At 52.8% G+C, this 16,708-nt stretch overlaps 1 protein-coding gene across 4 annotated transcripts in view; it reads right to left on the bottom strand.

The window, feature by feature from the left end:
* Abtb3 (ankyrin repeat and BTB domain containing 3) overlaps positions 1–16,708 on the bottom strand; it is a 257,515-nt gene that overhangs the window by 10,558 nt on the left and 230,249 nt on the right. For all 4 annotated transcript variants that reach the window (XM_076853254.2, XM_076853255.2, XM_076853256.2 and 1 more), the window contains 3 exons: positions 15,530–15,708; positions 4,923–5,028; positions 546–648 (listed from right to left, as the gene is read on the bottom strand). In XM_076853254.2, the coding sequence (XP_076709369.1) occupies positions 546–648; positions 4,923–5,028; positions 15,530–15,708 (388 nt within the window). The remainder of the gene's footprint in view (positions 1–545; positions 649–4,922; positions 5,029–15,529; positions 15,709–16,708) is intronic.

The following is a 16,708-nucleotide window of genomic DNA, read 5'->3' as shown; positions in this document are numbered from 1 at the left end:
CATAGAGTGCTGGTCACATAGCCCTTAGCAAAGTCCCTCAAAGGGGCTTCTGTTTCTGGCTCCGTAGTGTCCTCTCCCACCTCAGGTACTAAGATTCTAAAGTGTCAACCCAACTCCATCAAATCCGTAGGAGAAAGGGCAGTACAGTTGAGCTAGTAGAGAGGGTGGGCAATTTCTTCTTTTGTTACTACATACTATCCTCTGTTAACTCCACAGTTAAGGAAAAGGAAGAGTCGAATCTTTGTATTTTGGTGGCTTAAGTCTGTGCCCTGACACTTGGAGAGCGGGTCTCTCGCCCATGTAAGGGGCCTTAGTTGTTCACTGCACAAGGGCACCTGGCTGAAGGAGCCAAAATCCAATCCGTGCTCAGCATAGAAAGTTCTGCCCATGGTGCCTCATTCTGGTTTGCACAAAGGGGTACCCTGTACCCTGGAATCCCTGATATTGAGAAGACACTCTGTCAGTCCAGCAGATACCACTGATATTGAACTTCAAAATAGCAACACAGTCCTCATTGAGCTTCATGCAAAACCGATGACACGTACCTTGGGGAGGCTGTGAACAGCAGCACTTTGTGAGCATAAAATGGTCTTCCTTCTACCAGGAAGGTGACATCAGACATTTCTTTATTGTTAAGAAAATGAGGATCTAGAACGAGGAAGGAGGGAAAGGCTTCAGTGGGAAGAAAGCTGGGAGTCTTCCTGCAGAAAGCACAAGTTAGCACAGCCGAGGAGACCACGGCCACGGGTAGCCACAGTGACCAAAGGAGGCGGCATCCATCAGAGGAAGGCGCGGGGCACTGAGATTCCGATGGCGCAGGAGATGCTTATTTGCGTTAAAAATTAGTACTTCCCCTTAGAAGGCCCACCCGTGGTCAGAGTTCACCTGCCCATCTCTAAGAGTGCCACTCCTTCTTCTTGGGCTCAGTCCCCCTGCAACTGAGCTGCCCCTCGCCACCCTGTGATTGCAGGTGATTGAGAATCAGTGCTTCGCTCTCAGGGTCAGTGAGAAATAAGCCTGTCCCCGGCCATCATCTTTTATAATAACAGACATGATGGAACTCTGGGTCGCAGCTCTTGGTGTGCCGGGCCCTGTGCAAACTGGCAGAGCGTACGATGGCCTGTCCAAACCAGTGACATGTGGGGAAGCCAGGACTGGAACTCGGCACTCTGATCCGATGGCCTCGTCAAACACAAGGATCCCCCAGTTCAGCTGTCACTGAGCCATGCAGACCCGAGTCTCCTGCAGGTGCCAGTCTGTCCCCAGCCCAGCACTGTGTCTTGCTGGGGATCTGGAACTCTCTTGGCCCCCAGTCTCTGAGTCAGTCCCCAAGCAGGTGAGACTAAGGTGACCCTAACCTCTAGAGGGGTTGCAGTAGGTCACCCCCTAATAGCTGGCTGAACGGCAGCACCCCAAGGCCGACCTTGAAGATTCCTGTGCCCAATTCCCCAGTCTGAACAGCCACCACGTCCCCCACTCACCTGAGAAAAGATTCTCCTTGCAACATGTGGCTCTGGTCCCTAAGAATGGCACTGGTAGTTACCTAAACCAGGGACCCAAGGCAACAGGACAGCTTCCTCTCGCAGGGCCACCCACAACCTCCACCCCAAACAGCTGCCGTGCTCCCCCAAGCATCCCGAACCCCGTCTCCCTCCATCCTCTCCACCCCGCCGTCCTGGGCCATGTCACCGTCATCTCTCCAGCCCCGCCCAGCACAGACACCCCACCAACCCTGACTCCCCTTCTCCTCCCTCTGAGCCAGTGTCCTCCCTGTTGGGGCCTCCGGTCAGGAAAGCATATCCCTGTCTGTCCCTGTCATACTGACTTCAGTAAGAGCGTGACTCTGAAGCCAGAGCCTCAGCTGCGTGACCTTGGCTGGGTTATATGTCTCCTGTGCCTCAGTTTCCCCCTCCATAAAGTGGGAACGGTAGTGCTCGCAACAGGCCAAGATCCCAGGACAGGAGTGAGGACGAAATGCATCAACTGGGCAGAATGGCCGTCGGTGGTGGGTCCACAAGCAGGACCCTTAAAGTAGACGCTCAGTATCTTCTGGATGAATGAAAGATGACGGGGACCCTCTTTCTTCTAGAAGCAGTGCCGAGGATGTCAGGCCCCTTCCCAGCCAGGACCCTGCTTGTCACTGAGGCACCTTCCCCAGGGCTTACAGAGCTGTCCTGAAAGGAAGCTGGCCGCCTCCTGGGCTGGCTGAGGCTGTCCCAGGTGGTGGAGGACAGGGACCAGGCCCCTGTATCCTGACCCCTCAGCAGTTGGTCCCCCTGGCTGATGGGCTGCGGGCCCTGCCTTGGTGCCGCTGTGCCCAGGCTCTGCTGCCTCCTGGACAGAATACGCCTTCCTGCTGCTCTTCTCACTCAGAGAGGAGCCCCCGGGTCCCTGTGCTGCCCAGCTGGAGGTTCCCAGGGTGCCCGCTTGTTGGTCTCTGTCGGGACTTGGCTGCGTCACCTCTTCCCATGTGGGATAAAATTTTTTCTTTAGAGATTATCAAAAAAAGCATAAAAAAGTTGAAGTCTGCTATAATCCCGCTTTCTTTTATAATTTTAAATTAAAAAAATAAGTCCCTCAAAATCTTGGAACCACCCCAGTAAAGGGAGAGAAGCCCCAGGGAGGCCTCAGGTGACTGGACCTCTTTCCTCCACTTGCTCTAAAGACGAGCGTGGGATGCTGTTCTCCTGCCTCTCAGCGACCTGCATCTGGCTGCTATTCATACCTAGTGCTCATCTCCAACCAGCCCCCGTCCTGTTCCCCAACTGGTGAGTATCTCCTACCCCCAGCTCTCTTTACCGTCTCTCCCAGAATCCACTGTGAGGGCTGGAAGACCCTGTGCCACAAAAAAAGGAGGCATGTGCTCCCACATTTGCCTCAGTCCCCACCACTCCCTGACGTCTCGCCCATGGAACCCATTTCACTCATTGATATCACCTGCCTGGACTTGCAGCCAGGCCAGGTGAGACCCTTGTCACTGATCATTCTTACCTCTCCTTTAAAGCAGGTCCCTAAAGAATGACTATCTGGAGACCTTTAATGACCCCAGCTTGCAATGCAGTCTCAAAAATGCCAACCACTCCAGAATCACATTTCCTTTGTTAATAATTCTAAGATGCCCCCTTTCCCCCCCTTATTGTGAGTGCTGAGCCTCCTGGATCTGCCTTTTTTTTTTTTCTTTTTCATTTGGTGCTAACCTTGGAATTCTAATGCTTGGGCTGAAAACCAGGTGCTTTTCAGTGCTGGCAAGAGAAATCTCTGCAGATTTGGGAGAAAACATCCCCCCCCCCCCCGTGGCCACAGGAAAGCACATTTTATGCCAGGCCACTGATGTGGCCCTTGCAAATGCTGGCCCCAATGAGGACACCTTATAAGGCAGAAGACGTTGTTCCCATGTCCTGGGAATGTGACCCTTAGTGTCTAACATCTGTTCACTCAATTGATCTTTACAAGTTGTTGCTTGGTTATATTTGACCAGCACCTGTTTTCTGCAACTCCAGTACACCCTGGCCACTCTGGTACACCCCCGTTTTCTCACATGCACAGACTAAAAGATAAATAGGTAACCTTTGATTCAGTTGCTTGATTTTTCTTTTTCGCAAAAAGTTGCGTCTCGTTCACCTTCACAAGTCATTCACGACAGGAATGAAAATACTTTGGAACGGTTCCATGAACTCAGCCTTTTCACAACTTTCACAGGCTCACGCCCTGGCCAATGAGTGGTCTAGTTACAGGGGAGAATTTTCAGATGCTCCCATCTCTCAAATGTCCCCTCCTCGCCCCAGGAAAAGGACCCAGGGTAGGAAAGTTCCCAGCATCTACAGGAAAGGGAATCCTTTCTCTTTAATATTTTATAGGTCCCCAGGCAAGCAAGGGGACAGACCCTTACAAAGGTGGCTTCAGGTTTCAGGCCTTGAAGCCCGGGGTGTTTCTCTGCCTTCCTCCCAGGCCGCAGCAGCCCCGGGTCCTCTGATTGAGCCCAGTGCCCGGTGGACGGTTTTCTCCTACAAAGTCTCAGAAGCTGGCTCTGCACAACGGTGGAGTGACGGCTTTGGGTGGAGCTGACTTCAAGTTCCAGCCGTAATGTGGGCTGGGTCACCTCGCCGGGGCCTGAGGGTTACTACAGAGAGAGGAGTTCAGGTGCAGGCTCAAGCTGGCCAGTGCAGTGACCAGGGAGTGACTTTCGTGGATTCTGGAGCGTGCAGCCCCCTCAACGCAGGTATGTGCCCCTGTGTCTTTAGGGGTGTGTGACGGTGGAGGGGCCTTCTCTCTCCTCTTCCCTACAGAGGATTTCTAGTGGACACAGCTGGCTCATCAGTGTCCCCTGCTCCTTCCTCCCTAGGGAAGAGGAGGGTCTTAGAGGACTTGGAGTTTGGGGGACAGAGTCACCACACGCCGCGTGGCCTCTATCACAGCCTACTGTGCGGGGGACATGTGTGGATCAGGAGACCTCGGCTGTCCCCACGTCTGTGACCAGGGGAGAAAAGTCTACCTGTTCAAGGCTAGGCACCGGGAAGTCTCCTTGACCACATTCCCAAGGGAGATTCTCCAGAGAGATGCCTGATGTGGGGTTAATCCCATTTCCATCCGCCTGACTCTCCATCTATCTCATTTGCCCTGGAAACACCTCTCACCCCCATTTTTTTTTTTTGGTCAGGGATTGAACCCAGAGGTGCTTATCCACTGAGCCACATCCCCAGCCCTTTTAAATATTTTATTTAGAGTCAGACTCTCACTGAGTTGCTTAGAGCCTTGCTGAGTTACTGAGGCTGGGTTTGAACTTGCCATCCTCCTGCCTCAGCCTCCTGAGCCTCTGGGATTAGAGGCGGGCGCCACGGTGTCCTTTACTCTTATCATGGTGTTTGCTCCCTGTCCCTGCATTCCGGAGGAGCAGCCCAGGCGGGCCTCAGGGTGCTACTCACCCAAGCGCGAGGTCTGCTTCCGTTTGATCTCCGTCAGCTTGGGGATGGGGTATGGCCCGTAGCAGTGGGTGAAGATGACGCAGAGCTGCTGGCTGATCACTTCATTCTGTGGAGAAGGAGGAGCTGCATTACGGGGGCTGTGGCAACTCGGGCTGTGACTACAGGAGTGTGTCCCCAGCTGAGAGGAGCCTACACCTGGCAGGTTCCATGAGAAATCCCCTGGAGAGTGGGCACTGTGTGTCCCCTATTTCTAGTGAGTTCTCTGCTGCAAGCTTGAGAAACTTTAATGCAATTCCTGGGTCTTGCCATGATCATCTATCATCCATGGGAAAGCAGGGGTCTGCAGTTCAGAGAACAGAAAACAAGTTCTTGATCTCGAATCCATCTCTACAATTAATCTTAAGTTCTGGAAGCCACGAATTGGCCCGAGTAGCGGGAAGCCCTCTGGGTTCTCTCCAGGGACACGGCAAATGTTCCTGAGCCTTGCTCTCTCACGGGCTAGATTCTGGGGGCTGAAGCATTCCTAGATCTGGGAGGAAGCCTTCAAATCACATCATCCTAAAATGAAGCAGAAGCGCAGGGGTCAGTTCTGTGATCCCGGATTCCAGCCGCCCCTGAGGGCTCGGGGCTTGGCGGCTTTGTGACTGCCCGGCCCTCACGGTTTGCCTCTTCCCACTTGGAGCCTTTGTGTTCATCCATCTCCCTCGACCCTCAGCTCGCAGGAGGCAAGAGGGACTCACAGCGATCAGCTGCTTTTTATTGGGCAAAGGAGGGTGAAAGGAAGGGGGTGAAAATAGCGGTTAGAAAAATATTTACGGTTTCTATGGTTTGGATAAGTGTCTCCCAAAGGCCTATGTGTTAAAGTGTCATGGTCCCCAGCCCTGACACCAGTGGGAGGTGATGAGTGAGTAAGCCCCTTCTGAGTTGAGACTTAAATGGGGGGGGGCGTTTCTTAGGTTCATAGGTCATCGAGGATGCTCCCCCAAGGGGGGTTATGGGAGCTTGGTCTCTTCTGCTCTCTCCCTCTTGGCTCCCCAGCTGCCAGGAGGTGAGCAGCTTTCTCCGCTCTGGGCTCCTGCCGTGAGGAGCTGCCTCGCCACAGGCCTAGAAGGAATGGGCACACTGACGCAGGGCCTGGAACCTCTGAAACTGTGAGTCAAATGAACCTTCCCTCTTTTAAATCAATTGTTTCAGGTATTTTGTTATAGTAACAAAAATCTGACAAACAACAACACACTAAATAAGAAAAGTGGTTACAACACAGTTTGTACCATGTTTTCTTTTTTTTTTTTGGAGGGGGATATAAAACACCCAAATAGGCTTAGAGGAATAGAGCAGTCGCCTTTGGGGGAGATTATGATTGTTTCCTTTCTTTTTATTGGTATGACAAATGAATATTGCTTTTGTAATAAAATACAATAAATAAAATTTTGCATTTTAAAAGATGGGCTTGGGACCACAAGCGATGTCAGGGATTCAAGCTATTCTTGCATCTGATTCATGGTGCTCCCAAGACAAAAGGATACAAAGGAAAGAAAATCCAAACCCCTCAGTTAAATGGCCAGACTGCAGAAGGCATCGTGTCACCTCAGATGTGATCCACCGAGGTACGATTATAGGAACTGCCCGCCTCGCGGCTGAACACACTGGGTCCCAAAGTGTGGTCCCTGGACCAGCAGCATTAACATCACCCGAAAGTTTGTAGCAATATAAATTCCTGGATCTCACCCCAGACCTTCTGGCTCAAGAGTGGGGTCCAGAGAGCTGTATGATCCATATTTTCCGGTGCTGCTGAAGCTCCCATAAGTTTGAGAACCATGGGTTTCACGTGCTGCATTTCTCTCTGTAGTCTGACCTGCGCTGGGGGCTGACAATAGGGTTTCTCTGGCCTGAAGCCTTGTTCACCGTGTGCTACTAGAGCGACCTCAGTGGCATCTGAGAGAATCCACATTTTAACACTCCATATGGGACCCCTGTGCACGGGCATGGAGTGGCACTTCAGCAGGCAGAATTACAGCCCCCATGGGAGAGAGTGCTGTGATCCCTGGCACTGAGTACCAAGAGCCACCCCTCACCCATGAAGAGGTCCTCACACAGGCAATAGGGACTGTGCAGGGGTGATTAAAGCTGTTGCCTTGGTCTGTGAAGCTATAACAAAACACCTCAAGGTGGGTACTCCTGACAACAAAAAATTTATTTCTTGCAGTTCTAGAAGCCGAAAAATCAACGTGAGGGCAGATTCACTGTGTGGTGAGGGCCCTCTTGGGTTCTCCTGTGGTAGAAGGGGTGGGGCATCTCTCTGGGGCCTCTTTCAAAAGGGCACTTATATCCCAACCAGCTGCCAAAGGCAGTCCTTCTCAGTATCATCATCTTGGGGGTTCGGGGGTCAACATGGGACCTTGGGGGAAGCACAGCATTCAGAACGCAGCCATGACAGACAGGTAACCTTAAAACAGGGGGAGCATCCTGGCCTATCTGGGCGAGCCCAGTGTAACCACAGGAGCCCTTAAAAACCCAGTCAGAAGAGGACCCAGAGGGGTGGGGTCAAGAGGAAGCCACGGGGCTCTGTTCTGTTGTTGGCGTCAGGTGGAGGGGCCACAGGGCAGCCTGCAAGGGTAGCAGGCACCACTCTAGGAAGACAGGGGACCCCAGCCAGAAGCCACAAGGAGACAGACCACAGTCTCACAATCACAAGGAGCATAGTGAGCGGGAAGCAGTTCTTCCCCGAAGCCTCCAAAAGGAAACAGGATCCTGGGAACACCTTGGTCTTGCCCCTGAGACCCTAAGAAGAGAAGTCTGCTGAGTCACACTGTCCCCAGACTTCTGATCCACAGAAACCATGAGGTAACACACAGCTGCGGTCTTGGCCCCTAAGGTTAGGAATACCCCTTGTCTAGGTTTACATCAGTCGGACCACATTTCCTCACCTCTGTGACCCCAGAGGGCCAGACCCACGGAGAATGCGAGAGGAGTGCTTGCTGGTTAGATGTCTTTGTGCAGACCGTGTGACCGCTGTCCCTGGGCTTGCTCACCTGCGTGGGGTTTCCCTTGAGTCTTGCTGGGAGTCACCTTTACCCCACTCAGAGGGAAGTAATGGAAATGCATTTCTGAGACAGGTGGCCCGAGCAGCGGTGGCTCCTGCCGGGAGGGTCTGTGTGTGTGGTTTCGATTTTAATTGGATTTGATAGGGTTTTACTGAGCATCCGAGGTCTCTCACACCACGGAAGGAGTGTACTAGGCCCCCAAGGCAGGCCCTCCTGTCCCTGGAACTCCCAACCTGACCGCTCTCTCTGACTTCAAGATGGATTGTGTCACCTGAGGAGGTAACTTGGAGGGGTGCCGGGATTGTCCCAAATGGATGACCTTCAGACATTTCAGTTGGAGAGGTGTAGCTTGCTCCTGTTCAAACAAGGGCTGCACACGCCGACTTCATCCCAAGAGTACAACAGGGAAGTAGATCCACAGAACCGGAACCCACAAACGCTACCCAACCACGTGAGAAAGGGCAACATCAAAGGCCATAATGCCTTTGAGGGGATGTGCCCCCCCCCAGAGGATGCCATGACAATGGTGCTGTGTCTCTGGGTGCCCCCACCCCAATCTGAACTTCAGTCTAAACTTGAGAAAAAATTTTGGATGTATTTTACTGGAGGGTCAGCCTACAGGATCTGAACTGATACTCAAAACTGTCAGGCCGTGGTGATGCACGCGTATAATCCCAGCAGCTCAGGAGGCTGAGGCAGGAGGATCTCAAGTTCAAAGTCAGCCTCAGCAACTTAGTGAGGCCCTGTCTCAAAATTAAAAAAAAAAAAATGGGCTGGGGATGTGACTCAGTGGTTAAGCACACCTCAGTTCCATCCCTGGTACCAACAACATCATCAAAAGCATCAAAAGCAAGAAGAATCTGAAAAACCATCTCAGTCTAGAGAAACCTAAGGAGAATTGACAACTGACTGCACGGTGGTGACCTGGATGGGATCCTGGAGCCGGAAAAGACACTGGGAAAGAACCAAGGAGATCTGAACAGTTTGGAATTACTTAGTAATAATGTATCAGTGTTAAATCATTAATTATAACCAATGGGCCAGGTTAATGTGAGCTGTTCATCACGGGAGAAGTGTGGGGGGGTGTCCACCGGAACTCTGTACCATCTTATCAATTTTCCTGTAAATCTAAAACTTTTATAAAAAATGAAGTCTATTGAGGACATCTGAGGACACGGGGTATTTGCAATGACAGAAACTTGAGGTTCAGCAGAGACGGGGAAAGAGAGAGGGCTGAGGCCAGAGTGAACCCCAGCAGTTCCTGGGCTCTTTCCATTCATCCCCAAAGGTTTAAGGAACGTGAACTCTCTCACACGTGCCCAGCTATGATCCATCCGTCTGTCCATCCATCCGTCCATCTACCCTTCAACTATTTCTGAGCACCTACTAAATGACAGGCACTGGACACTGCTGTTCCCACGGTGCCCTTGATTCACTGGTGTTTGTGGAGTGTCTGCTCCAGGTCCTTTGCACACTCCGTCTCCAGGCCGTGGGACCAGAGGTGGAATTCGCTCTGGTTTCTGGGCACCCCAAATGGATGAGGGCTCAGGAGGGCTCCTCTGGGCATGAGCGGGTGGCTCTCTGGTGTATCAGGGCACCACTGTGTAGACATGGCCAGGCTAAGCTCTGGACCTGACCCTGCAGGTGGCAGAAAGGAACGAGCCCAGCCTGAGGTCACTCTCCTCTGGAGACCGGCAGGGCGTGTGGAGGTGGCTGTGTTGGGACAGACACCTGCATTCTCCTCTAAGTGGCACCTGTGAGCACAGTGATTTCAGGCCAGACGCTCCCGAGGCAGGTCTCAGAGGCAGCAATCGGCCTTTACAGACAGGGTTCAATGTTGGAGGCCAAGGTATGGCAGGTGAGTCTGGCCAGGACCAAGGACACAGCAGGTGGGTAGCGGTTGCTAGGGGCATGCTGATGAGTACCTGCCACTCAGGTTTCGTGTGAATTGCTGGGTGGGTGCCTGGGTCCTAGGACTCAGAAGCATGCAGCCCTGTGGAAGAACTGAAGGAGGATGAGGCCGAATTCTTCACACCATGTTACCATGGAGAGCCGACCTCCCGTGGATCTGGGGCTCTTCCCACTTTCTCCTTGACCCTTCACTCTTTTTCTATAAAGATGCAGCAACCCATTTCTTTCAGAAGGAGCACTGGGATTAGTCCCAAAGGTCCTCTGTGGGTGGCTCAAGCTGGGGCTCTGAGGTGGTACCAACGCAGACAGTGGCCCATGTGGGGCTGGGTCCCAGTCCTGGCTCCTCACTCACTAGCTCTGTGACCTTGCAGAAGTCACTCAGCATCTCTGGGCCTTGGTGTTCTCTTCCACGGCGGATTCAAAATACCTGTTTATGAGGTTGTAATGAGGGCTAAATGAATTAACTCATCACAGAGCACCACTGGAAGGAACCAAAGGAAGCGCTGAGGTCTGACCATTTTTTAACCCCTAAGACAGCAGTTTCTCACAGCTGAACCTAATCCCAATTTTTTAAGGTTTTAAAATGTCACAGAATGAATGGTAGATTTTAGGAGGGGGGCGGAAAACACCCCAAACCTCAACTCATTAAATGTACACATCCATTGAAAGACCCAGTTCAAATTGAGAAATGCTAAAACGTGAAAAGGGCCGTGTTTCGGAATCAAGGGAGTGTGCAGTGGCGGCTACTTCCTGGGGACACAGACAGCGATTCATCCGTGTAGACACACACCGGGCTACCTTTGGCACAGCTGCCCACCCCTGCTGCACACCTGGGAAAGAGCAGGAGGCAGCGAGCCCCAGGGTGCCACCGGAGCCCCTGCGGGGGGCATCACCCATTCACTTTGATATGCACCTTCTGTTCAGGGCAGGCGAGGAAAGCTTTCTATTTGCGGCACTAATATAATGTTTCCTTTTAAAAGACATTTAAGGGAAAGTGAGTTGATCTAGTTTAAAAGACCACGTCAATCATCAATGGTGTGATAATCTCATCCACTTAGGGCTTCCTATAGTTTTTTGTCCAGCGCTGGGCAAAGTCCTGACAGCGGGGTGCAGATGACTGGTCTGGGGACGCTTCGGGCTACAGGATTTCCAAGGCTCTTTCCAACGCAGACTTCCTGGGTCTGTGGCTTCAGCAAACTTGAAATGACCTTGGGATGACCAGTTTCCATGGCTGCACACCAGGGTCTGCTTTTGTTACTGAAGAGGATGAAGCCGTCATCCCACAGTGAGCTGTGTGCACTGCACACAAAACCCCAAAAGAGAGCAAAGGGAGCAAAGGGGTGAGCTCTTGGTGGAGAGCATGAGCTTTGGGGCCAGGCTGCCTGAGTCAGGATCCTGGCTCTGCTGGGTGGGTGCTCCTGCCGAGCCCCAGGTCTGTGACTTCTGAAATAGGGATCATCATAAGAAACCCAGATTCCTCACAGGGTCCTTTTGAGGAGTGGGTGAGAAAGCAGTGCCTAGAACAGAGTTGAAGCACAACTGTGATTCAAAATAAGCCTCTTTCCTTTATAAATTATCCTGTCTCAGGCATTCTGTACTAGCAACAGAAAACAGAACTAAGACACAAGCAAAACTGAAACTCCTGGATGTTACATATGAAAGAATCCCAAGACTCAGAAGTGGAGGGAAGAAGGAAGACCAGCTAGGGATCTTGGGACTGGAGTGGGTGACACAATGACGAGGTCCCCAGAATTCCTTTTTGCTGCAGAGGTCCTATTCTTGACGTTGAAGAAGTGGCCACTCAGAAATGCCAATGGGCACAGAACAAGAAAGCCTCAACCAAAGCCTACCCAAAGGGGCCCCACCCAGACAGGAAACTTCCAGACGGCAGCTGCTCAACTCTTGCCAGACACTACAGGAAAAACCAGGGTTCCACAGAAGTCAAGGAGGAGCCCAGAGGTCCATGCTCACCAGGCTACAAGGAGGCCCCTCCAAACCTCTGCTGAGGTGGTCATGCAGGGTCAGGGGGACTCCACTCCCACCTGGAAGTAGGAGGCAACCCTCCCACTTCCTGTTGGGGTATGTCAGAAGAGACCACGTGGGAGCAAGAATGCCTCCCCCACCAATAAAAAGCTTCTTCCTTGGGTGTCACGGAGGCCGAGAGTGGGACCTGGATTTCCACTGCACCTGGCAGCCACTGCTCCCTGCAGAGCAGTGTCAAGAAGCCAGCAAGAGCAGAAGCTCTACAGATGATCCAGCGTCTCAGCAAACACCCTGGTTTTCATTGAAAATCACCCATAACATCCAGGACCAGGAAGGTGTCCAAGTCAATGAATGAGGATAATCCATCGGTGCCCACCTGGACCACAGGATGAAAGAGGAGCTGCATATAGGTGGGAGGAAATATGTGCAGGCCAGATAGCTGACCAAGGGCTAGGACCTTGGCTATGTAAAGAACTGTCCAAGTTCAACAGTGAAAAGCAAACCATTCCATCAGAACTCAGGCAAAACAGGTGGACAGGGAAGGAGTGTCCGCCTGGGGTGTGATGTGTAATACCACGTTTCACCAGCAGGGGTGCCATGGACCATCCCCACCCCCAAAGTGCCATTCCTCCTGGAGGGGCCCTTCTAGCAGTCAGCTGCAGGTGCCCCACCTCTGGCTCCTCCAGTCTGAGACACCAGTATAGCTGCCAAGGAGCAGGCTCTGGTCCCCGTCTGGCAAAGGCCATTCCTTCTTCCTGTGTCCCAGCTGTTGCTGTCAAAGCTACTGGCGACCCCTTACCTCTTTCCACTGCATGACTCACCCTATTTTCTTCCTGTCAGACGCTGAATTGTTATCAAGAGATCCCTGGACCCTCGGGTCCTACACACATATGCCCCCTTGGGGCTCCCAGTCTCTTCACACCAGTAGAAACTCAGGTAGCCTCAAGTCCTCTGTGGGGACAATTCCAGTTATACCCTGAATGGCGCAGGGGCTGACCTGGACCTCTGACCATTGTTCTAAAATTATCTCTGCAGGAAAAAAAATGCAGTCTGATTTTCAAGGGCTATAGGTGATAGGGCGTCACCATTCATGAGCTGAGGGTAGTCTGTGTCCCAGGCTCCAGATTCTCATACGCATCTCAAATACTTCTTGAGAACTATTTCCTATCTAATGAGTTTTCCTGGTCAAACAAGCCCCGGTTCCAGGCAAAATGAAGTAGATCGGTGGGTGCGGGCAGTCAGGACGTGGCTGGGTGGGGTGAAGGGCTGCGGGACGCTAGGTGAGCTCTGCTTTTTGGTCTGCTTCTGATGACGGCGTGCTCACCTTGTGAAGACCGACTAGGCTCTGTAGTTACCACCTGGGAACGTTTCTGTGGGCTGTCATACCTCAAAGAGAAATCTCCTTTAAAACCCCACAGGTTGGGTTTTCTAAATACACAGGAGGCCTCAGAAAATTCTGGAATTCCTACTATAGCCCGAGGCAAAGTTAAAAACAGAAAAGGCAAACAAACAAACAAGCGAAAAACCCCAAGAGAACACAGGAAGGGACGAGACCAGCTACACTCTCACCAGAGTGTTTTCTTAGGAAAGTGCGGCAAAAGCCCTTTGATTCACTTGTTTATTTTTGAGCTGGAGGAGAGGGAGGAGGCGTTTGGGCCTGAAATGCCGCCAGCGGGTTTGGCTCTTCAAGGACTCACAGGGGCTCGTTATTCTAAGAGCTGAAGCACCTGCTCCCATTTGGGGACTCAGTGGGTCTGGACGCCAAGCACAGATCCAGCCGCAGGGGGCCCAGAGACGCTGGGCTAAGGATGGATGCTCATGAGAACAACTAACGGACTTGCTTAGACCCGAGGCCAGGAGCCCCGAGACCCTCTGGAAGCAGATGGGCTGCTGCTTCCTCACTGAGGAGCCACCCCTGCTGCCTGCCCCACGTGCCCTCCAGACTGTGGGCGCACAGCCCATTAGCCCGGCCCAGGAGGGATCCCATGCCCCCTTCATTCACAGGTCGATTTTCCTGGAGACTTCACAGGCTCCATTGTGGACCCCAGAGCTCCACGGAGCCAGTTTTGGGGTGAAGAGGTGAGAGGGCTGGCCCTGGAAGTTGACCGACAGAGCCCGATTTCAGCTGGGTCCCTTTCCAGCTGTGTGACCTTCTCCACGCCTCAGTTTCCCTGTGTGTTAACTGGGATAAGAATCGTGTTTCCTTCAAAAGTTACTTGTGAGGACTGGATGAGTTAATCCTCATAAAATGCCGAGAGTAGTGCTGGGCACATCGTCCAACAGAATATATGAATTTTAGCGTAAGGAATTCTAATTTGTGTCTTGAGACGGTTCATTGTAAAAGGGTTCTGAGGCCGATGAGTTAGGGAAACCTTCATTCCCTTGGTGAAGCAGGATATTCAAGGCTCCATGGGGAGAAATTCTCATAAGGCATTGCCATTCCCAGGGGAGGAGGTGAAATCAGGCCTGTGCACAGGTTGGCCTTCAATCCTGGCTGGTGCTGGGCTGCACTGGAGTGTTCAGTATTTTGGCCTTTATAGCTTTTGGGAAATTCTGGAGGTGCTGCCTCCCCTCTCTTTATGGGACAGACACTTGGGGGTGATTCAAAGGGCACTAGGGTATAGACTCATTTTACATTTATCTGAGCAGGTTTGTACAAAGATTGCCCCCATGTACAGATTGGGAAACTGAGGCAGAGAGAAAGATGTACCTTGAATAGGGTCAGAAGGTTAGTAAAGAGCACAGCTGGGATTTGAACCCCTCAAGTTTGGCTCCAGGGTCCATAACCCCAACCACTGTGCTCTACTGGCCCCTGTGCTCACCGATAAGCCCTAGGGGCATGGGAAGGTTGATGCCACCCTCCTCAGAGCCTTGTAGGCAGAGTGGCCCTCCTGGTGCTTCCCATGGTCACAGTGCTTTGCCTCAGGCCCACTGACCTTGAGGGCTGGTAAGGGACATCCAGGCTGCTCATCCCTTACGTTTCCCATCAACACACAGGACAGGGCCACACAGCCCCCTGCCATGGACTGCAGTGTCCACCTGGCATTGCCAAACCCATGACCCAAGAAAGATTTCTAAGAATGAATTCCCTAATAGCCCAAGAGCCAGACTGATGTGCGGAAGGGGACACAGCATTTCATGGCTGCTGGGAATGGGGGTGTCGAGCCAGGCTCCTCTGCCCCTGTCCACCTGAAAGTCTTCCCCCAGGGCCTGGCTTCTGGAAACCGCAGGTTCTGCCCTCTGTTTTCCAGGGAGCTGCGCCCACTGCCCTCTGCCTGCTTGATTCCTGTTGTCTACTCAGGCCTGGTGCCAGGTCAGCACCTAGGGAAGCCACCCTCCTCCCCTTCTGTCCACACTCACACCTCTCTGGGCAAATTCAACCTCTTCCAAACGTCCCCAAATGCTGTTGTGGATGTCGTCCCCAGCTTTAGAGCAAAGTCCTTGAGTTAGAAGACATCACATTGGCCCAGGCCCAGGTGCCTTGGGACGTAACAGACGTTCAGCAAAACAGCTGCTTCCCAAACAATCCCACATGTAGCACAGCAGCTGGAGGCACCTGTGACACAAGTGGCCTTGGCCATCCTGCCAAAGGGCAGTGTCAGGCCAAGGGGCCCCTGAGACCTGGGATCTGAAACCCGGCCTCACTCTCTGCCGCAAGCACCACCGTACCTTGCTTGCTTTCAAGATCTCAAACATCAGGGGTAGGCCTTGGGTCACCAGCTCCTCCGTGTACTCCTCCTCCTGAATGGTCTTGAACTCCTTCAGCAAGCACTGGATGAGAGGCCTGCGGTGCTGCTGGAAGGCGATCCGCAGAGACTCCAGCCACGTGTGCAGAGTCCACGGGACGCCTGGAAGGGGAAGAGGAGCGGGAGGGGGAGGGGAAGGGGAGGAAGAAGACAACCAGAGGAGGAGGTCCGTTTTTATCTGGAAGTCGGCCATTCCCCAGGACATCGGCAATCGTGAGACCAAGGTGCTGACAACCCACGAACAGAGCCAGGACTTGCCAAAATTGAAACCGAAGGCCATATCTCCACAGCTCAGATCTCTGCACTACAAAGGTGCACCACAGGGCTGCACTGCACAACACGTGACCGTTGTGTGGGACACTGGAATTGTCACACACACACACACACACACACACACACACACACGGAGTGCCCAGTGCACTTGAGGGCTGAGTTCAGAGGCTCCATCCTGGCTACTTACTGGGAGAGGGGGGCAGGGAGGGGACAGTCTGGTGCTGGAGTAGGTGACACAGCCACACCCAGATGAGACCTGGTGAAACCCCCAGTGGCTTCACTGTCTGCCACACTGGACAGGGTGGGGAGTCACATCTGGGCAAGAACAGCTGGAGGACCCCGCTGCAGGTCCCCTGGGCGAGACGTTTCCGTCTGCAGCAGGAGGCCTTCCGCCTCTAATGGCAGCCTCCCTAGCAGCTGACTGTCTCACTTGCTTCTTCCCCTCGTGGAGAGGCAGAGACGAGGGAAGGGGAACCACGTCTCACCCTGTTCACAACAGGACAACCATCCGGATCCTCTGAGCTTTGTAATTGAGCAAAATAGGTCCTCGAGCAAAGACAGAAATGTCCCACATGCCAAATAGCCATCCTCCTGAGAGCGGCCAGAACGGCCACCCAGAGACCTCCTTCAGTCCTCAGCCTGTGAGAAAGGCCACATCTTGCAGTTGGGGACCCACTGTCAGATCCCTTCAGGGCTCACGGGCCTAATGCTAAGCTGGCTTCATTCCCCACTGCACGAGAAGATGGCTCGGGGTAGCTCACTCTAGGAGGCGCTGCCCTGGCTGCCCTGAGGGTGGCCTCAGCCCCTGAAGCTTGGTGGAAGAAGTCCT

Source organism: Callospermophilus lateralis, chromosome 4 (assembly GCF_048772815.1).
Source record: "Callospermophilus lateralis isolate mCalLat2 chromosome 4, mCalLat2.hap1, whole genome shotgun sequence".
Lineage (NCBI taxonomy): Eukaryota > Metazoa > Chordata > Mammalia > Rodentia > Sciuridae > Callospermophilus > Callospermophilus lateralis.
Note: the sequence above shows the minus strand (reverse complement) of the source record. Positions and strands in the feature narration are given on the sequence as shown.